The sequence below is a fragment of the Candida theae genome, assembly GCF_024610275.1.
Source record: "Candida theae strain CBS 12239 chromosome Unknown scaffold12, whole genome shotgun sequence".
Taxonomy (NCBI): Eukaryota; Fungi; Ascomycota; class Pichiomycetes; order Serinales; family Debaryomycetaceae; genus Lodderomyces; species Lodderomyces theae.
This window is the reverse complement of record NW_026261364.1, coordinates 105,588-129,514: the sequence shown is the minus strand read 5'-3', so window position 1 is coordinate 129,514 and position 23,927 is coordinate 105,588. Positions and strand designations below refer to the sequence as shown.

General features: G+C 41.1%; 13 protein-coding genes across 13 annotated transcripts; 7 read left to right on the top strand and 6 right to left on the bottom strand. All coding sequences in view use genetic code 12, as the record gives it.

Annotated features, from left to right (window-relative positions):
- Positions 1-110: 110 nt before the first annotated feature.
- On the top strand, positions 111-3,290 carry KGF57_000854 (ATP-dependent RNA helicase; the record flags this gene model as incomplete). The annotated part of the gene is made up of 1 exon (XM_051755366.1): positions 111-3,290. One exon carries the CDS (start codon positions 111-113, stop codon positions 3,288-3,290), a length of 3,180 nt encoding a protein of 1,059 aa, XP_051610628.1.
- Positions 3,291-3,470: 180 nt separating this feature from the next.
- GYP7 (Gyp7p) lies at positions 3,471-5,465 on the top strand (the record flags this gene model as incomplete). Its single annotated transcript, XM_051755365.1, has 1 exon — positions 3,471-5,465. One exon carries the CDS (start codon positions 3,471-3,473, stop codon positions 5,463-5,465), a length of 1,995 nt encoding a protein of 664 aa, XP_051610627.1.
- A 369-nt stretch (positions 5,466-5,834) lies between these two features.
- Positions 5,835-6,728, top strand: KGF57_000852 (putative serine/threonine-protein phosphatase; the record flags this gene model as incomplete). Its single annotated transcript, XM_051755364.1, has 1 exon — positions 5,835-6,728. One exon carries the CDS (start codon positions 5,835-5,837, stop codon positions 6,726-6,728), a length of 894 nt encoding a protein of 297 aa, XP_051610626.1.
- Positions 6,729-7,005: 277 nt separating this feature from the next.
- PNC1 (nicotinamidase) lies at positions 7,006-7,668 on the top strand (the record flags this gene model as incomplete). The annotated part of the gene is made up of 1 exon (XM_051755363.1): positions 7,006-7,668. The coding sequence occupies one exon, from the start codon at positions 7,006-7,008 to the stop codon at positions 7,666-7,668; it is 663 nt and encodes a 220-aa protein (XP_051610625.1).
- Positions 7,669-8,544: 876 nt separating this feature from the next.
- On the bottom strand, positions 8,545-9,093 carry ISY1 (Isy1p; the record flags this gene model as incomplete). The annotated part of the gene is made up of 1 exon (XM_051755362.1): positions 8,545-9,093. One exon carries the CDS (start codon positions 9,091-9,093, stop codon positions 8,545-8,547), a length of 549 nt encoding a protein of 182 aa, XP_051610624.1.
- A 118-nt stretch (positions 9,094-9,211) lies between these two features.
- Positions 9,212-11,266, bottom strand: ENP2 (ribosome biosynthesis protein; the record flags this gene model as incomplete). Its single annotated transcript, XM_051755360.1, has 1 exon — positions 9,212-11,266. One exon carries the CDS (start codon positions 11,264-11,266, stop codon positions 9,212-9,214), a length of 2,055 nt encoding a protein of 684 aa, XP_051610623.1.
- Positions 11,267-11,361: 95 nt separating this feature from the next.
- KGF57_000848 (uncharacterized protein) lies at positions 11,362-12,336 on the bottom strand (the record flags this gene model as incomplete). Its single annotated transcript, XM_051755359.1, has 1 exon — positions 11,362-12,336. The coding sequence occupies one exon, from the start codon at positions 12,334-12,336 to the stop codon at positions 11,362-11,364; it is 975 nt and encodes a 324-aa protein (XP_051610622.1).
- Positions 12,337-12,780: 444 nt separating this feature from the next.
- Positions 12,781-13,629, bottom strand: KGF57_000847 (uncharacterized protein; the record flags this gene model as incomplete). Its single annotated transcript, XM_051755358.1, has 1 exon — positions 12,781-13,629. The coding sequence occupies one exon, from the start codon at positions 13,627-13,629 to the stop codon at positions 12,781-12,783; it is 849 nt and encodes a 282-aa protein (XP_051610621.1).
- Positions 13,630-14,531: 902 nt separating this feature from the next.
- KGF57_000846 (uncharacterized protein) lies at positions 14,532-15,143 on the top strand (the record flags this gene model as incomplete). Its single annotated transcript, XM_051755357.1, has 1 exon — positions 14,532-15,143. The coding sequence occupies one exon, from the start codon at positions 14,532-14,534 to the stop codon at positions 15,141-15,143; it is 612 nt and encodes a 203-aa protein (XP_051610620.1).
- A 273-nt stretch (positions 15,144-15,416) lies between these two features.
- On the bottom strand, positions 15,417-16,820 carry ARG4 (argininosuccinate lyase; the record flags this gene model as incomplete). The annotated part of the gene is made up of 1 exon (XM_051755356.1): positions 15,417-16,820. The coding sequence occupies one exon, from the start codon at positions 16,818-16,820 to the stop codon at positions 15,417-15,419; it is 1,404 nt and encodes a 467-aa protein (XP_051610619.1).
- A 1,248-nt stretch (positions 16,821-18,068) lies between these two features.
- KGF57_000844 (sugar porter family MFS transporter) lies at positions 18,069-19,922 on the top strand (the record flags this gene model as incomplete). The annotated part of the gene is made up of 1 exon (XM_051755355.1): positions 18,069-19,922. One exon carries the CDS (start codon positions 18,069-18,071, stop codon positions 19,920-19,922), a length of 1,854 nt encoding a protein of 617 aa, XP_051610618.1.
- Positions 19,923-19,990: 68 nt separating this feature from the next.
- DED81 (asparagine--tRNA ligase) lies at positions 19,991-21,643 on the bottom strand (the record flags this gene model as incomplete). Its single annotated transcript, XM_051755354.1, has 1 exon — positions 19,991-21,643. One exon carries the CDS (start codon positions 21,641-21,643, stop codon positions 19,991-19,993), a length of 1,653 nt encoding a protein of 550 aa, XP_051610617.1.
- A 232-nt stretch (positions 21,644-21,875) lies between these two features.
- On the top strand, positions 21,876-23,924 carry KGF57_000842 (proline--tRNA ligase; the record flags this gene model as incomplete). Its single annotated transcript, XM_051755353.1, has 1 exon — positions 21,876-23,924. One exon carries the CDS (start codon positions 21,876-21,878, stop codon positions 23,922-23,924), a length of 2,049 nt encoding a protein of 682 aa, XP_051610616.1.
- Positions 23,925-23,927: the final 3 nt, after the last annotated feature.

The following is a 23,927-nucleotide window of genomic DNA, read 5'->3' as shown; positions in this document are numbered from 1 at the left end:
ATTCAGCCGATGTCTCGAAATTCTTTCTCATTGTTTTTTTTTTTTTTTTTTTGCCCGATGAGATTTCAAACATTTTGTTTCTTTCAACTACCACAAACCATCAAGCAGACATGGACGATTTGTTTGATGTATTCGACGAGGCTCCAGGAGCTGTTCCTCCAAAGATAGAGGAGATTGAAGAAACTGAACACGCCAAGGAGACAAATGGAAACGGCAAGAAACGGTCACATCGTGAAGAGAACGAGGAGGAGGAGGAGGAAGAGGGTACGAATAAGTCTGCACCAACAAAGAAGGCCAAACAACAACAAGAAGTCAAACCAGTAGTGTTTGATTCGGTGGAGATAGAAGCATCCAGGGAAGTTGACGCCAGTGGCGGGCTACAACAAACTACCGAGGATCCCAATTCGAAATTGAAGTTGAGACATCAAGTGAGACACCAAGTTGCGGTTCCTCCATCGTATCCATACGTACCTATTAGCGAACACAAGCGTGAGAAGGAAGCCAGGACGTATCCATTCACATTAGATCCGTTTCAAGATACTGCGATTTCATGTATCGACCGGAATGAAAGTGTCTTGGTGTCTGCACATACATCTGCTGGTAAAACTGTTGTTGCAGAGTATGCAATTGCTCAGTCGTTGAGAGATAAGCAAAGAGTCATTTACACTTCTCCCATCAAGGCATTGTCGAACCAAAAGTATCGTGAGTTGCAAGCAGAATTCCAAGATGTGGGGCTAATGACGGGTGATGTCACGATAAACCCCGATGCCGGTTGTCTTGTCATGACAACGGAAATTTTACGAAGCATGCTCTATCGAGGCTCAGAGGTGATGAGAGAAGTTGCTTGGGTTATTTTTGACGAGGTGCATTATATGAGAGATAAAGCCAGAGGTGTGGTTTGGGAAGAGACGATTATTTTACTTCCTGATAAGGTACACTATGTATTCTTATCAGCCACTATTCCCAATGCAATGGAGTTTGCTGAATGGATAGTCAAGATTCACAACCAGCCGTGTCATGTTGTGTATACAGATTTCAGACCTACTCCATTACAGCACTACTTGTTTCCTGCTGGCGGTGACGGTATTCATTTGGTTGTTGATGAAAAGGGGACATTTAGGGAAGAAAATTTCCAAAAGGCAATGACTACAATTGGTGACAATACAGGGGACGATCCTGCATCTGCCGACAAGGGCAAGGGTAGAAAGGGGCAGAGTTTCAAAGGTGGAAACAAGGATAGTAAGTCCGACATTTACAAGATTGTTAAAATGATTTATATGAAAAAGTACAATCCAGTGATTGTGTTTTCCTTTTCCAAAAGGGATTGTGAGAAATTGGCGTTGCAAATGTCGAAATTGGATTTCAATACTGATGAAGAGAGATCCGCATTGACGGAGATTTTCAATAATGCAATTGGTCTCTTGCCCGAGAGTGATAAGGAACTCCCACAAATTAAAAACATTTTGCCATTGTTGAAGCGAGGAATAGGGATCCACCACTCTGGTCTATTACCGATTTTGAAGGAAATCATTGAAATTTTATTTCAGGAGGGGTTCTTGAAGGTGCTTTTCGCTACAGAGACATTTTCAATTGGTCTCAATATGCCGGCAAAGACTGTTGTTTTCACATCTGTCCGTAAATGGGATGGTGTTGGATTCAGATGGGTTTCAGGTGGTGAATATATCCAAATGTCTGGTCGTGCTGGTAGAAGAGGTTTGGATGATAGAGGTATTGTTATCATGATGATTGATGAGAAAATGGAGCCTCAGGTGGCAAAGGGAATGGTCAAGGGGCAAGCAGATAGACTTGACTCGGCATTCCACCTAGGCTACAATATGATTTTGAATTTGATGAGGGTTGAGGGAATATCTCCCGAGTTTATGTTGGAGAGTTCGTTTTACCAATTTCAGAATGCTGCTAGTGTACCTGCTTTGGAGCAGAAGATGCAGTCTTTGCAACAGGAAATTGAAGGTGTACACATTGACGACGAAGCAACCGTGAAAGAGTACTATGATTTGCTGCAACAACTTAACAGGTATACTGCTGATGTTCGAAAAGTCGTTACACACCCGGGCCACATTTTGCCATTTCTACAAGATGGAAGAGTGGTTAAGATAAAGATTGGTGGTTATGACTACGGTTGGGGAATGGTTACGTCTTTTGTCAAGAGGAAAACTAGCCGGTATCAGACCAAAGAGTTCACCGCTCATGAATCTTATGTTGTGAATGTTTTTGTTTACACTATGTTTGTCGATTCGCCAGTAAACTTGATCAAACCATTCAATCCATTGTTACCAGAGGGTATCAGACCCGCAAGACCAGGAGAAAAGTCAAGAGCTGAGTATATATCCATCACACTTGATTCGATTGAGAAGATCAGTAGTGTTAGATTGAGGGTACCGGATGACTACAAAAGTGCTCAAGCAAAGAGGACGTTGGTGAAGACGATGAAGGAGCTACCCAAGAGGTTCAAGGACGGTATACCATTGATGGATCCTGTTGAGAGCATGAAGATTGATGATGATGATTTCCGAACCTTGTTGCGCAAAATTGATGTTATTGAATCCAAATTGTATAGCAATCCATTACATGACACAGCCAGATTACAAGATTTGTATGCCAAGTACTCACACAAGGCTGACATTGAAAAGAAAATAAGCGACTTGAAGGAGAAGATCTTGGAAGCGGAGGCAGTAATACAGTTGGACGATTTGAGACACAGGAAAAGAGTTTTGCGTCGACTTGGATTCATTACCCAGAATGACATTATCGAACTTAAGGGACGTGTTGCCTGTGAAATCAGCTCTGGTGATGAATTGTTATTAACAGAGTTGATATTCAATGGTAATTTCAATGAACTATCAAGTGAGCAATCAGCTGCGTTGTTGTCGTGTTTTGTATTTCAGGAACGAGCAAAGGAAACTCCTCGATTGAAGCCTGAGTTGGCTGAGCCTTTGAAATTGATGCAGGAAATGGCTGCCAAAGTTGCTAAAGTGTCTAAAGAGTGCAAAATTGACATAACCGAGCAGGATTACATTGAGTCGTTTAGGCCAGAGTTGATGGAAGTTGTGTATGCATGGTGCAAAGGTGCTTCGTTTACTCAAATCTGTAAAATGACTGACGTTTATGAAGGTTCATTGATTAGAATGTTTAGAAGGCTAGAAGAGCTTATAAGACAGTTGGTGGTTGCTGCAAAAGCCATAGGAAATGTGGAGTTACAGGAAAAGATGGAAAAGTCGTTGGAGTTAGTTCACAGGGATATAGTTTCAGCTGGGTCTTTATACTTGTAGTAGTGAAGAGAATGAGAGTGGTATAGATGGAGAGTACTTAATGCTACCAAGTTACAAAAATCAGAATAGTTTACGCCTCTCTCTTTCTTTCTCTTTCTCTTTCTCTTTCTCTTTCTCTTTCTCTTTCTCTTTCTCTCTCTTTCTCTCTCTCTCCTTTTCTTTTGCTCTTCAACACAAAGCATGACCAAGAGAATATTGCACCAAGGGGAAGTTGAACTTCTCTTTGTTAAATCAAAGACTTATCTTCACCCTACCCCATCGAAAAAAGACAATGTTGTCGGATTTTTATCCCTCTCCCGACCACCTAGCTCAACCAACTTAGACGTTATTTTGACATTTACCCCTGAATCACAATTGAGTAAAGAGGAGATCAAGATATACAATGAAGTCGATGTAGAAGAAGTTGATCTCAATTTGAGCGCATTTAAAAAACACGGCAAGGCAAAGAGCGACAGGATCGTATCAAAACCAAGTGCCAGCGTACTCAGTTCGTATGCATTTACAACCACCCTTTCTTATATCTACAGCATACAATTTAGAAATCCCAGTCATGGGTACTACTATGGGAGTATCGTTATCAACACGCAAGATGGAGACAAATTGCCCATAGTGTTTTTCCATGACGACGAATCACCATCGACGATCAAGAATCAAAAGCTTCAAAGCAAACAATTTGACCCTTTTGCAGATGGAGAGTTGTACTGGGGTGCCATTGACTTTTTAAAAGTGTTGAAAAGTTTGGTGAATATTGAAAAATCGACAATTGAACCGACGGTGTACCTCATTAATCCACAATCTGAAGACTTACGAAATTTTGCACCTTTCAAAAAGAAGCAAGTGAAGGAGGAGCCACCAAGCGCGTTTCAACTTCCAGATATGAACAAAATGTTCAACACGGCCAAGTGGAAGGTGTTGGAAACTGTGGCTACATTCACAGCCAGGACCAAGAACCAAGTGATTGACTTGATTGAAGAGAATGCACCACCGCAGGTAAAGCAGTTGATGGTACAGCCTCAAGTGGCCAGACTTGGTGATGAATTTGACTCAGCTAGAATGTATCTTGCGAAGTGGGCTCAGCAGGTCAAAGAGGATGCGGAGTCATCAAAGTATGTCACTGATGACGAGATCTATGAGAGAATAAGCCGTGAGTTAAACTCAAACAAATTGTTGACACAAGAGGAAATTAGTCGTACTTCAAGGATGAAGCCTGTTGGTGTTCAAGAATGGGAGGGATTTTTTGACCATACTGGACGGTTGAGCATTACTGTAAAGGAGGTCAAGGATAGAATATTTCACGGTGGACTAGAGGATGAAGTTAGGAAAGAAGCGTGGTTGTTTTTGTTGAAGGTATATCCGTGGGACTCTTCTAGTGAGGAGAGAGAGGTGTTGCAAGAGTCCTTTACATCGAGATATGACGAATTGAAGCTCAAGTGGGTTGCCGATGCCGAGAGACGAAACACCGAGTATTTCAAGGAACAAAAGTTTAAGATTGAAAAAGACGTGAACCGCACCGATCGTGATTTAGCCATTTTCAAGAATGTTGATGGTGAAGAAGAAGAGCCAGATGATGAGTATGATGTGGCAAATATAACCAATCCGAATTTGTGCAAGTTGCGTGAAATTTTGTTGACATACAATGAGTACAACACAGAGCTTGGATATGTTCAGGGGATGAATGATGTGCTTTCCCCTTTGTATGTTGTCTTGCAAGATGAGGCATTGTCATTTTGGGCGTTTGTTCACTTGATGGATAGGTTAAATGGCAATTTCGATTCTGAATTGAGTGGAATCAAGCTGCAGCTCACCAAGCTCATGACAATGACTCAGCTTGTTTTGCCCAACTTGTACAAACATCTCATAAAATGTCAAAGTGAGGGACTATACTTTTTCTTTAGGCATATATTACTACAATTTAAAAGGGAACTACGTTGGGAACAGGTGCTACAGTTGTGGGAAGTTATCTGGACAGACTACTACACAGACGATTTCCAATTATTTTTTGCTTTGGCGGTGATGTCTGATAACGAGAGGATCATCATTGAGAATATCCTGCAACCGGAAGAAGTATTAAAGTACTTTAATGATTTGCTGGGTCATTTGGATGTGAATCGATTGTTAGTCAGAGCGGAAATCTTGTACAAGCTTTATGACCGTATGAAGTATATAGTTGAATAGTTGACTGATTGCAAGTTTCTTGTTTTTTTTTCTAATCTGCATCTTCTCTTGATCACTGTAACATATCTCTGGTTTTGTGGTAGTCACGTTGTATGCGCGTGGGGCTTTATTGACACAGCACCAGTTCTTTTTTCGTATATGCAGGAACATCTGATGAGAGGTTATTATTACTGCAATATCGGAGAATTCTACCATCCTGCTACAATCTTTTTTTCAAGAACAACCGCCATGAGTGAGTCAGTTCCACTAATAAGCGACAGAGATGATGAGTATGAGGGTTATGAACCTACACAGCTCAATAAGAGGACCAAGATACTTCTATATACGATCCTCGGACTTCTTGGTTTGATTACACTCTGGGTATTTACAATGGTCCTTCCTAGTTACTATATCCCAGAAGCAGTTCCACTAGTACCAATAAAGCACATTTCGCACTTGAATGTGAGTTTTGAAGTAGAAAATGGGAGAAAGCAAGTCAACAGAATCATCTTGATTGGTGACATCCACGGACATTACAATGAATTTAAAGAATTATTGAGGAGGGCCAAGTACAACAAAAAGAAGGACGAGTTATTGGTTGTGGGAGATTTTGTCACCAAAGGCCCTGATTCGTTTAAAATGTTGGATTACTTGATTGACAACAATGTCCAGTGCATTTTGGGCAATCATGAGTATTATGTGCTACAATATTACGCAAATTTTCATGCCATTGATCAGCCCAGCTTTTATTTGAGCGACACTGAAGAAACAAGCCGAATTTGGGCAAGAGGAGCATTCAATGATGATCCCGAATATCTTTTTGCCAAAAAGTTGCAACCTCGCCATGTGAAGTACATTAACCTGTGTTCGGTGATCAAGGAACTTGGTGTGGTGCCAGTGGAAAACAATGGAGTTGCTCCCGGGGTTGCCGTTCATGCTGGCCTTCGACCGGATTTGAAGTTGAGTCAACAGGATCCTATTGACAATTTAGAGATGCGCTCTCTTATAGGCCCATTTTTCAACGAAACAACCTCGGACCCCGATGCTCCATTTGCAAAAAGCTGGTCAAAGGTTTATAACTCGAGACACGGTAAGGCACCGGCAAACTACGTGGTGTATTATGGTCACGATGCTGGAAGAGGGCTCAAGTTGAAACAGTACACAAGGGGGTTGGATTCTGGATGTGACAAAGGTGGGAAATTGACTGCCGCTGTGATTTCCTCGAGCAAGAAGAAGAAGGGAAAAGTGGTGTTGGAAGAGAAAATTGTGCAAGTTGATTGCTAGAGTAGCATTATGGAAGTGTATAGAATTGATGGGAAGTATGTGTTGTGGATTGTAACGAGCGTGCATCAGTGTGCACAAGTCATGTAGTGATTTCATAAATGCCCGGACTAACTAATACATGTTTATGCATCTGTGAACTCGCATTAGCTTACAGAAATTCACGCAACAAATCAGTAATGTGTGTTTCTGTAACATTCTAAAACGGATGTCAGGATAGATAAATATTTCTACTTTGTCTCTCAAATTCTTTCTTCGCGTTTATCAATTTGCACGAGCCATGACAAATCGAGCACTCGTAGTTGTCGACTTGCAAGAGGACTTCTTACCACCTAATGGATCCTTAGCGATACCAGATGGCAGACTGATTGTCCAACCAATCATTGAGCTCGTCACCGGGACAAATTTAAGTCAGTGGTCATTGGTTGTCGCAACACAAGATTGGCATCCAGCCAACCACACCTCATTTGCATCACAACATGGTGTAGAGCCACTTGCTGAATTGGAGTTCAGACATCCAAATACAGGAGAGATCAAGAAACAGTATGTGTGGCCAGATCATTGCGTCCAAGGAAGTGCTGGCGCCAAATTGGAACTGAATTTTGCAAAAGCTTTTGCAGAGATTAAAGGAGTGCCCACGGTAAATGTAAAGAAGGGATACTTGCAGGATCGCGAATATTATTCATGTTTCCAAGACACATGGGGCTTGCATCAAACAGAAATGAAGCGCACTCTTGTTGAGCATGCTATCGATGAGGTTGTTTTTGTGGGACTTGCGTTTGATTATTGCGTGTTGAACTCAGCCATTGATTCAGCTGACTCGTTCAAGACTTATGTGGTGGAGAGCTTGAGTAAGAGCGTCACTCCTGAGAATGATTCAAAAACAAAGGAGATTTACAAGAGTTCAGGCGTGAGTGTTGTAAAGGAAATACTGGATATATAAGATTGAATATGTGGCTCTACTAAGGGATACTGTGTACTTGGGAGATCTTTTAAAATGGGATTTGTCTCGTTCAAAATCGAAACTTGTAGTGTCCCAAACTGACACAACGATCGATGCAGTAGTGAAAGTGTCTCTAGCTTCCAATACAATATTATTGCGTATTCATCTCTCCGCCAATTTTGTTTTACCAGAAGTAACAAATGTCGCGGGTCAAGTTTAAAAGGAGTGAAAGCAAGTACCAATACTTCACATAGTAGGACTAGCATATTTGTAGGTAAAGATAGATAAGTAGCGGGGGGAGGGGTTCGAAAATAGCTGTGCTTTGTGTACACTTAAATTTATATTATTTTATACCATTCGGAGGATGGTTTCAATTTTGAGGATTCAGCTGCAAGATTAGCCGCTTTAGATGGTTGTGCCTCCCTTACTTGTGGTGAGCTGAAGTGGTAAAACAGGTTCAGCATGTCTTCATATGCCAGCCTGTAGTATTTTGCTGGCTACTCGCCTCACTACCTAATGTGCAGTGTGGGAGAAGAAGAAGACGACATATTTTATTTTATCAGTTTTGTGCATTCCTACCATATTTCCAGAAAAGATTAGAACAAAGAGAAAAAGGGTCAAAAAAAGAACCTTTTTTTATTTTTTTATTTTCATTCTTTTCTATATATTATAGGTTTTCATAACTACATAAGATCAAGATATTTCGAGTCTGTCGAATTGATGGAGATTTCTGTTAACTTGTTAAAAAAACCCGTCTTGAACTGACGGCATTGATGGGTGGAGAGGCACAAGAAGCTGAAAGATAGTCCCGACGGCCTGTTGGCCAACCTTGCGTCACATGGCATCAATATTCGAATAGCCCCTTTTGGAACAGTGCTATTTTTCACCAGTGCCATTGTATTTTCTCTTTAGCTCTTCACTTCGCCTAGCTTCAAACTCTAGAAGTTGCTTGCTGTCCTTTACTTTCCCATAGTAATGATCATCTAATCTCTTCTCAAGATCCTTCTTTGACTCGTTCCTCCTATCCTGTCCTTTCTTCTCTTCAATCATCTTCTTTACATCGGGTAACTCCTTTGCTCGACCAAAGTATCTCCATCCAGCAATGTTAACGGCTGAATGCGTCATATCTTTGGTATTGTGAATGTAATCATTTCCTCCAAGGTTCTTGATCTGATGTTCCCAACTCCTCTTCTCCTTAAATAACTGGTTTAACGCATCGTTCAACTCTCTCACTCGACTTTCACTTGTTTGGGTGTCGTTGATTTGTGTCAATTTCGATGAAATTTCACCAAGAACAATGTTTCGCCATATTTCTGCTTGTGGTATCGATTGAACTTTCTGAACATACTTGGGGCGGTTCTGTGGGTTGGTATCTAGAGCACCAGATTCTTTATTCTTGTATTCTTGGAAGTTGTTTAACGACATTGTTGATGATTGAAGTTCTTACACCCAAAATTTTCTTTTGTTTTTTGGTTTTATTTCTTTTTTGGCCTACTTTGTTATAATTGATTGCAAAAATTAAATATACAAGTATACAAGACTACTACATGCCTCTGAATTGGTTCCTAGATGCAATTCTACGACCTTCAAACCTTTGCTTAGTTCTACCCTTGTCAGTGCCGTTCTCATCTTCTCTCTTTGGTCTATGCTTCTTCTCCTTGCCTCTAGGTACAAATGTAAGTTCAGCTTCTCCTTTGGCATGTCTTTGAAGTCTTGAATCATCTCTAGGCTTGCTTACTTTGTGTAGATTCTTTACTTGAGAGGCAAATGTCTCCTTAGCTTTAGTAGACTCCTTTGGTGCTTCTTTAGCAAGAACCTTCATTTCATTCTTGAATCTCTTTTCCTCCTCCTTCTTCTTTCTCAACTTGGCCAATTCTTTATCGAGTTTGGCCTTGTTTGCCCTCTTTACCTCCTCGTCCTCACTTTCCTCACTCTCGGACTCTTCACTCTCTTCCTCGCTTCGAGCGTCGCCGTCGACGTTGCCGTCGCCGTAGCCGTCGCCATTGTATCTCTCCTCATCCGATTCCTCTGCCGCAGTTAATCCCCTTGATCTCGTGATATCTTTCTCTGCTGCTTTTACTGGGTTCAATTGTTTATATTCATGAGATTCCTCATCAACTTGGAAATCTGGATTCTCAAACATTTCCTTAAATCTATCATCATTAATGACACTTTCTGCCGCATCACCACCGACTTTCTCTTGCAATCTGCTTGCCAAATCTTTATTAACTTTGATCTTGGTGTTGGTGATGGCACCAGTAGACCTAATTCTGGACTCTCTTTCCTTTTCAATCTTTTTCCTGATATCACGCTCTCTTTGATCACGTAATGAGTTGGGGTTGGCAATAAGATTGACTTTTTCGTACAACTCCGTGTCAATAAAGAAACCGTGCATATATGAACGCAAAACTTTTGATCCAATCAAATGACCCAAATTCAACTTACGTACATCGTCCTTGGTGATGAATCTGTAGTTGGAGTATATGGTATCCGAGGGTTTCTCTTCCAATTCTTCAGTCACATTATCCAAGAATGAACACCAAGAAGGTGCAGGACCCAAATTAGGAATATAATACGTGTGCATGGGCATACCTTCATTGGCCATAAAAAACATTCCTGAGTTTGAGACGTGGCATACATCATTGATATCAACTGTTGGTTCCATGGATGCAAATGGTTTCCCTGTATTTCTATCCCAAATCTTTGCAATACGTTTATCACTGGTCAAGACCGCATCTGGCTTCAAAGTATTCTCCAACCATTCAATATTTTTGATTTCAAATCCATAGCCCTGATCTTTGACCACCGATGGCTGATTCGTACGTAGATCGTAAAGTAAAGTTTTCCCACTAGAGGTCCCACAAGCAAAGTTCAATCCGTCTCGGCGAAAACTGACTGCCGACACTTGTATACCCGATTCATTTAATTGCTCATCGATCCACAACTTGCCTGCTCGCGACTTTGATCTAGGATCCCAAAATTCAACCGTGCCATCTTCAAGTCCAGCGGATATTAGACCGTGAACTTTATTGATAGTAACCATGTTGACACCTGATTCGGATTCTAGTTGCAAGGGGTTCAAGAATCTCCCCTGTTCCAAATTTAGTCTGTACAATTCATTCCCCAGTGCCCCTACTAGCAAATCACAGTTTACTTCGTTGTAGCACAAACTTCTGCCGAATTTCGGTATCCTTGTTTTGTAATATATCCCTCCTTTAGTCTGAAACTCTATACTTCTGTCGACTTGCAAATGCACTGACTTGGTCCAATCTTGACTCAATATAACAAAGTCGACATTTTCACAATCTGTATGACGTTCAAATTTGAGTGACAAGTTGGCAAAATCGTACACATGGATCTGGGGTTTATATGTGCCAGTTGCCATACAGTACTGCCCGTCAGGCGATACTTTTATCTTGTTTGACGCCTCACTAAACTCGAAATCTTGAATTAACTCAATACGGTTTGAATAGTCCAAATCCTGTTTCAAGGCTTTCTTCCGCTTCTTAGCTATCCAGTCAGGTAATGACCTCGATACATTGGATCCAGATACTTGATATATGGAAACGTTTCCAGCAGATGTAGACTTAAGAACCATTGTTGTTCTCGTTATAAAGAGCACGATGAGATGAGCTTCAAATAAAGGTTTTCAAAATTTTAATCGCACATCGCGAACTTTTTTTTTTTTTTTTTTCACAAATTGTACAAATATTTAAACTGGGAATAGTCTATAGTACAATCAGCAACTGAATCGGCAACCACTTCAAACCAAACATGACCTGGCACAAACGTGTCCACAAAAAACTGTAGCCCACCCAGAATAAGGGCATCTTTCAAAACTTTTCCATTTTGACGCAACAAACTTTCAAAAAGTTCAAGAAAATTGTTTATGTACCTGAGATCACTATAGCAAATGTCATTAGCAAAATTGATCAAACAGACCCAAAGTCTTGAAGTGTTTACGGCAACGTATTGTAGATTTAGGGCCTTATTGAGAACTATGTTGGTTTGCGCCTCGATGCAAGACTTTTTAGACTGAGGGTAGTTCATGCAACAGATACGAGTGGAAAGTACACTTGCAAGCAACAATTCGTGGAATGAGATTATCAACTTTGCATCTAATGGACTGCTTCCGGGACCGAAATGTTGGCACTCTCTTTCCATATTTTGGTTCATGAGGTGTAATACTTGCCGTTGAAGATTGTACAAGTTTTCCAACTTATGACTTTCGTTCAACAAATCCGATGCAGTTGTGACAAATTCCTCTGGTTTGGACAATGGAGGTAATTGAAGGACCTTGAATGTTGATGTGATTGGATTTGGTAAAGAATCAACGTAGTAGGAACACGCATTGTGACTTGACAAGTAATTTAGGTAGAGAAGTATTGTAATGATTGAATTGTTGGTTTTAAGCTCATTGTAGGCTGAGTAAATGTCACAATCTGAAGACAGACTTAACAACTCAAAAGATGCAAGCAACTTTGCTATCGTTCGACTATTCCAAAGGGTAGCACCTTGGTCCAATACTCCCAATATGAATTGTAGGGACTCCTTTAAGTCGGGCATTTCAGATTTAGAATCCTTTGGCTGCCTCGACTCGTTGGATGCCTTTTCTCTCAATATATCAACCCAGCTCTTGTCTTCTGTAACAATATTCTCTGTATTCATAATGGTAATGCACTTTATGTCTTGTGTGGGAAGTCAAGTGTAGTTTGTGATCTCTCGTCTGACTTAGTTATTGAGTGGGCCTCTTACTAGTAACTCGAAGGAAAGCGTACAGTACTTTATTTTGTGCTATCTTATTGGCTTCTATCCCACCTCTTGGACATATATGAGACTCGTGTGGTGATAAAGTGTGTGGGTAACGACTTACGTGTCAGGTGGTGGATCAATTTTGCAACAAAAAAAAGTTGGAGAAACTTTGACCACAACAAAAAAAAAAAAAAAAAAGGTACCGCAAGAATAGTTGTGTCGCAAAATAAGTAACTACGACTTTGACAATACAAGGTGGGCTACAATTAGTGGATGATCAAAGATGCTTCTACTAACCACGAATTGTTCTACTCAACTAGTGTCAGTCCGACCAGGTGTGCAACAATACCTAAGTCGGGTTCATTGACCTGCGTTCAATGTTCCTTCAATGCAGGTGATGGCATTTCCTCCTACCAAGATCTTCTCCTCCGATATAGTTAACTTAAGTTCCCCCTCCCTTCTGACCATTTTTCCCTGTGAAGACTCAAAGGCGCGGTCGAGGACCCCATGAGATTTGATAAAGGCAGCAACAGCGCCGTTTCCACTGCCACAGACAGGGTCTTCGTCCACACCGCATGCAGGGGCAAAAGATCGAACTTCGATATGATCTTTTGACCATTCTCCATAAACAGTTACACCAGTAGCTTTAAGTTGTTTGTTGTGCTTTACCAATTCGGGTAGTTTCGGCTCAATAGACAAAACAGCTTCGGCATCAACGATATGGGCAATGATCCAACGAGCACCAACATCAACAAGAGAAGGCCGTAAATTTCTGTCAATCTTGCACCCTAAAGCACCTTCAAGAGAGTCGATATCCTTTTCCTCAAGAGGTGTGATAGTGGGACGTGGTAACTCAAATGAAATAGATCCACTGTTTGCAATCGTTAAGTTGACTAATCCTGCCCCACATTCTTGAACAATCGATCCATCTTTAGCAGAAATCAACCCGGATTCAAGCAATGCATGCGCAGTACCAATTGTTGGGTGCCCTGCAAAAGGTAACTCGCTCTGTGGCGTGAATATGCGTACGCGATAATCAGCCCTATCGGTTGTAGGCGGAAGCACAAATGTTGTCTCTGAAAGATTTGTCCAATTGGCTATATTTTGCATTTGGTCTGAGCTTAAACCAGACGCGTCCATAATGACGGCTAAAGGGTTGCCTTTGAAACGTTTCGAAGTGAAAACATCGACTTGCTTGAATGCCGGCATGATATGCAGAGACAACTGGGTGTTGGTGATGACAGATGAGTAATATCTGGAGATACAATAAAAAAAATAAAAAATAAAAAATAAGAGAAAATGAAAAAAATAAAAGAGAACTGAGAAATGAGAAAATACTTAACATTGGAAATAGTCTCCGTATTCAGGGCTCATCACAAGGTTTCCGTGTTTGAACCTTCTTTCGGCTGTGCAGTTTTACTTTGATCTTGCAGGAAAGAGATGTGCTTTTTGGTACATACCCGGCCAGCTTATTTCTGCTTGGGGATATGACATTCAGTTTATTATTTTCCAAATCCGTCACGAATAATAGAAATTTCGGTTTCCTATGAGGTCGGCTCTTTGATAGATGTATGAGGAGCTTACTTCTTGTGAGACCAGCAGGTTGAAGAATCGGAGGGCTGTCAAGTGAATACGTCATTTCCGAGAATTTCAACGACTGCACCAGCCCTTCCCCGTGGGTGCAATCTCTCTCTCTGTCTCTGGCCACAGCTTCCAATCCGAAAAAGTGAATTCATGCAGTTGCAATATATCCGCCAATGGCCCAAAAAATACACTTCCAATTACAATTACATGCAACGGCATGCAACCCGCAGTGACTGTCACTAACAAAATGGTCTAGAACTATTTCAACGGACAAGGCGTCCTAATTTGTATAAGGAAATTACTAGATGCTAATTAAAAACAGCACATATTTGTACTTGTGGCTGCTGTCAAAGAAGAAAATGATAAAAAAAAAGCCCTGCAATTATGGCGGTCCGGAATTCTGATCACAAAAGAAACGACTGCTGCTGCAATAATGCTAATTTTGCAAGTAGCACACTATCAAAAGTATAAAGATGCCTACCTTTTTCCCACTTGGGGTGAGCAAGAGTTCTTATCAGTAATACAGAATGCAATCAGAAGTCACACGAATTATCAAAGGTCAAAATCAAACTACCTCGAGTCCCAACTATCACTATGGTAACAGCCACAGAAGGTCAGATTCGATAGATTTGGGTAGACGTGGAAGTGCTATATCGATGCTTTCATTGCAACAATCTACTGCTAGTAATTCAAACACTCCACCCACATCGCCCCAATCGCCCCAATCGCCCCAAAACCAATACAGACAAAGCTTTGCTAAGCAAAGGCATTCTTTAGAACAGCTACAATCTTCCTTGGACTTTGTACCTGAAGCTCAGACTATAGACTTGGACGAGATCACCCGGGAATTTAGAAGACAAGAGCGGGCGCTCCATGAAGCTGAGATCAATTGGTTTCATTTTTTGAAAGAGATGCCCGTTGAAACACCATGGAGGCCCAATGAATCAAATGTGAATCTACCGGAAACCTCGGAAATGTTGCTAAACAAATACAATTCAGAATACAATATTCTGAACAATGGCGATTCCAAGCATGTTAGAGAAACTGCCTTGAGGCGAGCATTGGGTCGTTTTAGAAACTCGAGTAGAGCATTAGGTAAAGTTAGAGTAGGGTCTAATAGAGACGAAGGCAGTCGTTGAGATGGTCTTTGTATAGGTTTTCTAATTTATTCGGATTGTTTGAATCGAAAGGTGGGAGAGAAATTTCTTTGTATACAATTTGCAGACAGTAATGGACTTTACGCGCTGTGCGTGATAGATAAGCACTGATTACAGTGGAACACTCGGCCCACTTGAGACATGGAAATTCTACACTGTTCTTTTTTTCAGAAGCATCGTAGAAGAGTGGACCTGTTAAAATTGTTATCGTCAAAAGGCGATCTTCGTGACAAAGTGCTAATTATTATCATCAGCTTAATTTAACTGAGACTTTAAATTTTTCAATTGAGTCAAGACAGCTGACTTCGCGGTACCTCCAATGGCGTCTCTTCTCTCAACACTAACCTCAAAATCAAATGTATCCATAACATCCTTTTCAAATCGGTCATCAATTTCCTTCAACTGCTCAAAAGTCAATTTATCAATTCCAGACAAGTTCTCATCTTCAGCTTTTCTAACACATTCACCCGAGATGTGGTGGGTCTCCCTGAACGGAACTCCCTTTCTCACCAAGTAATCAGCAAGGTCAGTAGCCAACATGTCCATGGTCAAGGCTCCTTCCATTTTTGCTTTGTTAATCTTTAATGTACTGATGACGCCGGTGGCGATCAATATCGAGTGTTCAACTGTAGTCAAGGCATCAAACAATGGTTCTTTATCCTCTTGCATATCCTTGTTGTATGTCGAAGGGATCGATTTGATTGACATCAAAAATCCAGATAATTCACCAAATATCCTTCCGCTTTTACCACGCAACAACTCCAACGAATCTGGATTCTTTTTCTGAGGCATCAACGAAGACCCAGTTGAATAAGCATCGGCCAACTTTATAAACCCAAATTCCGCACTAGAGTATATGATCAAATCTTCGGCAAAACGTGAAATGTGATTCATGAACAAAGTACCCCAAAACAAAGTCTCAACAACAAAGTCACGGTCACTAACAGCGGTTAAAGAGTTACCAATAACTCCATCAAACCCCAATCCTGAAGCCAAGAGGGAACGATCGATGCCGTATGGGTGGCCAGCCAAAGCACCAGAGCCCAATGGAGACTGGTTAACACGCTCAATGATCTGCTGCAATCTTTTGTAGTCCTCGGTAAAGTAAGTGGCATAGGAGCTCAACCAATGGGCCCATCTAATGGGCTGAGCCCTCTGCAAATGAGTGTAGCCCGGCATCAAGACATCTATTTCATTTTCGGATCTGGTCAAAATCGTTTCAATGAAAACCTTCAATTTCAAACTCAATGCTTTCAATGACTCACGTACAAAAATCCTCATATCGGTTGCAACTTGGTCATTTCTGGATCTTCCTGTGTGCACTTTACCCGCAATGTTTTTGCCAATGAGCTCTCCCAATCTTCTCTCATTTGCAGTGTGGATGTCCTCGTCTCCCGGTTTCTCGACAAATTTATCGTTTTTCCATTCTTGGCGAATCACTTCTAATCCGTCATGGATCTTAGCCAACTCATCATCTGTGATCAATCCTAGTTTATTTAGTCCCTGGGTGTACACCTTTGTACCCGTGAGATCAGCATCGTACATAATCTTATCATAAGGCAAGCTTGCATTATACAAATCCATCAATGGATCAGTAGCTCCGGTGAATCTACCACCCCAAAGTTTGTTCTCACTGGGTTGTTCTGTTTGTTTCGACATTGGCTGAACTTTGAAGACAGTAAAAGGTCAACGTTTCATGAAAAAATTTTCTTCACCGCGGTTAATCAATAATTGCAATTACTGAATTTAGATGTGATGTGAGTCATTTTGAAATTGTTGCACGACCAAGAAGAAATCGACCCTAAAAAGGCGTCTTATCGAGCGGAGAGGGGAGAGGGGCGGTAAAGGTGGTATATGTTTTGTTGAACGTGAAGAAGTTGTGGCAACTACTTATTCACCGATAGATGTATTACTTCATTTCCACCATGTAAATTTGTTGGAAAAGTTTTCCAACATTTTGCAGTGAATTAAAGCATAACATACGCGTCAAAGTCATCAAGATATTGGTATTGCGTTAGATTACAAGAAAAAGCAAACCATTTCAGCACAGCCTCGTCATCGGTTACACCTGTACTCTATGCTTTACTCGAATCTATTCGAAGGGCTCTCTCATGTTCCTGATTTAATACACAAGCACGTGACAAAGTTTCTCGGCATCTTCACCAACCTTTGATGCCTCTAAATTGAAGTGCCATTCACCAAGGGTATTCTATTACGTCATCCCCATCAGCCAATATTTTCTTGTCTTTCAATTTTCTTGTGCCATGTAAAAATTGAGTTCTTCCGAAAATAACCTTAATTTGAGAGGCAGAGACAATATTAGATGAGATTGCGTTGATGGAAATGTCTACGACTGGCGCAGGAATTGGTAGAAAAGAATACACTGCGGCAATGATCTGCTAATTTCCTAGCATCTTGGCAAAGAGATGATGAACCGCCATGTACCAATAAAGACTGCTACAGTTTCAAACGGCAATTTTCAACCCCAAAGCCAAGCCCATTTCAAACTTTTCTTGGTTTTTCGAGTATTTATTTTCTTGGTGTAAACAATGTCGCATTTAATAAATTTTTGCAACTTTGCTATATCCACAAAGGGCTTGGAATTATAAACTCCACCAAGTACAAGCTGTTTCAAGTTGATATCGTCATTGTCTTCTAAAGAAATAAGCCGAGTTGCGTGAATTCTTGGTAAAACCTTAATACAACCAGTCTCCCTCCAATCGTGACCCCTACCCCCAGATGCGCTTAATTTTCTTAGCATAGAGACCTTCTTCTAAGTGTGGGGAAGCACATTCATTAGAGGAGTCCGTAAAGCAACACGTCTGAAGTGTTTCCACTTTATATGGAACCTCAAATGGCTTCCACACAATCAACTACAGACCTCATTTCAGCTCTCCACTATAAACAATGTCAGTTAAAGAACTTGATATAGTTTCCAAACATTCATCGGACTCCCCCAACCATGACAACAAGAGTTCCGAAGACTTGACTTCAAAAGAGTCTCATGAGGCAGAACACGGAAATGTACTTTCAAGGTACACCGAACACCAAGTCATGGAGATAGGCAGAAGTTATGCAAAGGAGCACGATTTGGATCCAGAACTCTTTGCACATGCTGCTGCCTTGGCAAGATCTCCAGCTGGATTTTCAGATATGTCTTTCCTTTCAGATGAAGAAAAAGCAGCTCTTCACTTAGAAGCAACAAAAAAATGGCACATTCCTAAGAAATTGGTGGCTGTGATTGCGCTTGGTTCAATGGCTGCTGCAGTTCAAGGTATGGACCAAACTGTCATTAATGGTGCAACCTTATTCTACCCCAGGGCTTTTGGCATTACCGAAATGAGAAATGCTGACTTGATTGAAGGGTTGGTCAATGGGGCGCCTTACTTGTGTGCATCATGTATCGCTTGCTGGATGTCCGACTTATGGAACAGACATTTGGGACGGAAGTGGGTTATATTTTGGACTTGTTTCATTTCAGCCATTACATGCGTGTGGCAAGGGTTTGTCAACAACTGGTGGCATTTGTTCATCTCGCGGTTCTTTTTGGGGGTTGGTGTCGGGATCAAATCGGCAACTGTTCCTCCATATGCTGCCGAGTGTGCACCAAAACACATCCGTGGTGCCTTGGTGATGTTGTGGCAATTTTTCACTGCTGTTGGGATTATGTTTGGATACGTTGCTGCATTGGCGTTCTACTATGTCCCCGACAGAGGCTTTGATACAGGGTTGAACTGGCGGTTGATGTTGGGTAGTGCTTGCATTCCAGCTTTTGTTGTTTTGTTTCAAGTGCCCTATGTTCCTGAATCGCCACGTTGGTTAATGGGGAAAGGAAGGCATAAGGAAGCGTTTGAATCTTTGAAAGTATTGCGGTTTGATGAAATATCAGCAGCCAGGGACTGTTTTTACCAGTATATTTTGTTGAAAGAGGAAGGTTCTTACAAGATTCCAACTTGGAAAAGAGTTATTGAAATGTTCACCATCAGGAGAAACAGAAATGGGGCTCTTGCCTCATGGATTGTCATGTTTATGCAACAATTTTGTGGAATCAATGTTATCGCCTATTACTCATCCTCTATCTTTATTGAGGCCAACTTGAGTGAGATTAAAGCAATGTTGGCTTCATGGGGGTTTGGTATGATCAACTTTATGTTTGCAATTCCGGCATTTTTAACAATTGATCATTTTGGAAGACGAAACTTGTTGCTATTTGCATTTCCAGTGATGGCGGTGTTTTTGTTGATTGCTGGGTTTGGGTTTTTGATTGATGACATCAACGGTAGATTAGGTATGGTCACGACTGGGATTTACTTGTTCTCGTGTGTTTACTCCTCATCGGAAGGACCCGTTCCATTCACATACTCAGCAGAGGCCTTCCCATTGTATATCAGGGATTTGGGCATGGCATGGGCCACGTCGACGTGTTGGTTTTTCAATTTCTTATTGGCATTCACCTGGCCACGTTTGCAAAACGAGTTTACTCCAACAGGGGCATTTGGATTCTACGCAGCTTGGAACGTTATTGGCTTTTTCTTGGTCCTTTGGTTCCTACCAGAGACCAAAGGGTTGACGTTGGAGGAGTTGGATCATGTGTTTGCAGTTTCTGCAACAAAACACGCAATCTATCAGACAAAAAATTTGTGGAGAAATGTTCAAGTCTATGTGTTGCGCAGAGACATTGAACCTTTGCCCCCATTATACAAATCTGCCGCTATAAGTCCAACATTTGAACAGAAAGCTGAGATTGTGCACGCTGAGTGAATGTTGTAGGTGATGTATGTGTTTAGTATTAATTAGTGTAAATCATCCATGCTACAAACACTCTACATCTACGGTTTACATCTACCGGTGAATCTTGGGTACAACGAACAGTCCCTGACGGTGAATCTGTCACAAATCCAAGCCAAAATTCTTTCAGTACCAATTCCATATCCACCATGCTCGCAAGTACCATAGCGACGTTGATCCAAGAGCCAGTAATATGGCGCTGGGTCAATGTTTTCTCTCTTGAACCCTGCCAATAATTCATCGTAATCAACAGTTCTCATGCTACCTCCTGTAATCTCACCAACATTTGGCATCAAAACATCAACAGATTCAGTTACTTTAGGATCGTCTTGACATTTTTGCATGTAGAAGGATTTGATTTCGACTGGGAATCTAGTCAACAAGATCGGTTGGTTAATTGTGTCAACCATTTTCCTTTCCTGTGCTTCAGCAATGTCATCACCAAAAGAGTATGGCTTACCCTCATCGTTCAAAATACCCCTCTCATTCAACCAGTCCAATGCTTCAATGTATTGCATTCTCTTGAAAGGCAATTTTGGTGCCTCAAACTTTGGGTTCAATTGTTTAACCAATTCTCCAGCAACTGGGTCCTCCAATACAGTTTGCACTGTTTTAGAAATCAATTTTTCCAAATGGTGCAACAAGTCTTCAAAAGTGAGGAAAGCCAACTCGGCTTCAATGTGAGTGTACTCACTCAAGTGTCTCCTAGTGTGTGATTTTTCGGCTCTAAAGGATTCTTGAACGCAATAAACATCACCCAATGCAGGTAAACATGTTTCCAAGTACAATTGAGACGATTGGGTTAAATATGCCTCTTCTCCATAGTAGTTCATTTTGAACAAGGTTGATCCACCTTCCACTTGGGTTTGCACCATACATGGCGGAGTCACTTCCAACAAACCTTCTTCTTGGTAAAACTGTCTTATGGCACGTAAGAATGCAGCTCTGACTCTCATTACCGCGGAAATACTTTCCCCTCTCAATGTCAAGTGACGTTGATCCAACAACAATGAAGGATCAGCACCTTCTTGAACCTTGTTTGTGAATGCATCCTCACCACTTGGAGCCAAGCCAACAATCTCGTAGTAATCAGCTTTCAATTCAACTCCACCTGGGGCAGTTTTACCCTCTGGCAATTTGGAAACAACACCTTTGATCAGGACTGTGGATTCTATGGTCAACTCTTGCGTTTGTCTAGCCTTGGCCAAATCTCCAGTCAAAACACATTGCAAGAACCCTGTTCCATCTCTCAATGTTATAAACGCCAAGCCCTTTTGTACCCTCAAACGGTGTACCCATCCATTGACTTGTACTCTTGTACCAATGTTATCCTGAATCGATCTCAATTTGATCTTCTTTGCAGCTGGTAAAGATTTGTCTTCTTCAATTGCAGTCAAATCCACATCAGCAACTTTTGGCAATGACTCCTTTTCAGCTTGAAGTTTGGATTGCTTTTCAGCTTTTTTCTTCAACCCTTCGGCCCCCTTTTTAGCTTTTTTCAATGCAGATGGGGAAATCTCGGTGTATGCGAATTTAGTCTTATCTTCTTCGGTTTCCTTATAGACGAGGATTTTGGCGTCAGGGTTGACAAATAACGCATAAGCCGCGGTAGCAAATGGCTGAGATTCTGAACCGGAATGGTCAGCAGAGTCTACTCCAGTTTTCTCATTAACGTATATAGTAGTTGTAGACATTGGTGTTTGTATAGTCTTGAAAGTAAAACTGGCTGAAAATTCTGATTCTGACTCAATATGGATTTGAATAATTTTTTTTTTTTTTTTTTTTCAACTCTTTTCTCTCTGTTGGGAAGAAGGGAAAAAATAAAAAATTAAAAAATTAAAAAATTAAAAAATTTTGCAGAGAGGTTTTAATCTTACGAGTCATAAATAATTCAAATCAGTCAAAGAGAAAGAGTTTCACCACACAATGGCCTTAGCTCAATCTTTAGCTTCTTTATCCTTAGCTGTGTCTGGAGAAACCAGCAATGCATTGCCAACCAAAACCTTGGTATTTAAACCAAAGACGGCTAAATCAGCTACACCTGTTCCTGTGTTAGTCTTTGCACTTCAATCTACTGTGACTCCTACCCCAACCATTGCGAAATCTGCCAACGTCAAAGAACCCAGATTGGCCAAAGATGACTTAGTTCAGGAGTTTTTCAAAACCTCAGCCAAGGAGGTCTCTATTGCCAATTTGTCTCAGGACGTGGCTGGAAAGATCAAGATCGTACTTGATGATAACATACTTAAAGCAGCTGAAAAAGATGAGACGTTAAAGTTGACTACTGAAACTGAAGCTGCTTGTTTACCTGCAAAAGCAGTTTTGGAATTCTTAAAGTCTACAGGAATTGAAGTTGTTGAGACTGATTTTGCTGCAGAGCCAGTTGCCACTGTTCCTCCTAAAGATAAGAAGCCAGCTCCTGCAAAGAAAGAAGATGCCAAAATTGAAGATGCCAAATTGATTGGTATCACTATCGACAAGGAGAAAGATTTTTCCAACTGGTACACTCAAGTTGTTGTGAAAAGTGAAATGTTGGATTACTATGATGTTTCCGGTTGTTATATCCTCAGACCAAACTCATACGCTGTTTGGGAAACGATTCAAGACTGGTTCAACCAGAAAATTAGAACTTTGGGTGTCCAAAACGCATATTTCCCTATGTTTGTTTCACAAAGAGTTTTGGAAAAGGAAAAAGATCATATTGAAGGATTTGCTCCTGAAGTTGCTTGGGTCACCAAGGCTGGTAGTTCCGAATTGGATGAGCACATTGCCATTAGACCAACATCTGAGACAGTCATGTACCCATACTACGCCAAATGGATTAGGTCGCATCGTGACTTGCCTTTGAAATTGAACCAATGGAACTCTGTTGTTCGTTGGGAGTTTAAGCATCCTCAACCATTTTTGAGAACTAGAGAATTTTTATGGCAAGAAGGACATACTGCTCATTTGACAAAAGAGTCTGCAGCAGAAGAAGTTTTGCAAATCTTGGACTATTATGCTGCTATATACGAGGAGCTATTGGCTGTTCCGGTTGTTAAAGGTAGAAAGACCGAAAACGAGAAATTTGCTGGTGGTGACTATACAACCACGGTTGAGGGTTTCATTGCTGCAACTGGTAGAGGTATACAAGGTGGTACTTCACATCATTTGGGCCAAAACTTTTCCAAAATGTTCAACATTTCCGTAGAAAATCCAGATGGAGCTGACAAGGAGCGTTTGTTTGCCTATCAAAACTCTTGGGGATTGTCTACGAGAGTCATTGGTGTTATGGTGATGACTCATTCTGATAACAAGGGGTTGGTCTTGCCACCAAGAGTAGCCCAAACCCAAGCTGTTGTGATCCCCGTGGGAATCACAGCTAAAACAAGCGATGATCAAAGGAAACAAATCAACAGCGGTGCAGAAGAGATTGAACAAAGGTTGAAGAAAGCTGGTGTCAAGGTTACTGGAGACTACAGAGATTCTTACAACCCAGGATGGAAGTTTGCCGATTGGGAATTGAAAGGTGTTCCACTTCGATTAGAATTTGGACCAAAAGATTTGGAATCAAAACAAGTTACTGTTGTTAGAAGAAACGATGGTAAGAAGTACACCGTCAAGTTGGACGAATTGGAGAAGCGTATTCCAGAGTTGCTAGATGACATGCATAACGCATTATTAGAAAAGGCTAGGAAAGATTTCGATGAGCATAGAGTGTTGGTGGAGGATTGGAAAGATTTTGTCCCCACTTTGAACAAGAAAAATGTCATTTTGGCCCCATGGTGTGGTGATGCTGACTGTGAAGATGACATCAAGGATTCATCGGCTAAGAACGATGATGGTGAAGATGGTGATGTCGATGAAAAAGCACCATCAATGGGAGCCAAATCGTTGTGTATCCCATTTGAGCAACCAAATTTGAAGTCTGGCCAGAAATGTGTCAAGTGTGATAGAAAGGCTGTTACGTATTGTATGTTTGGTAGATCTTATTAGAGT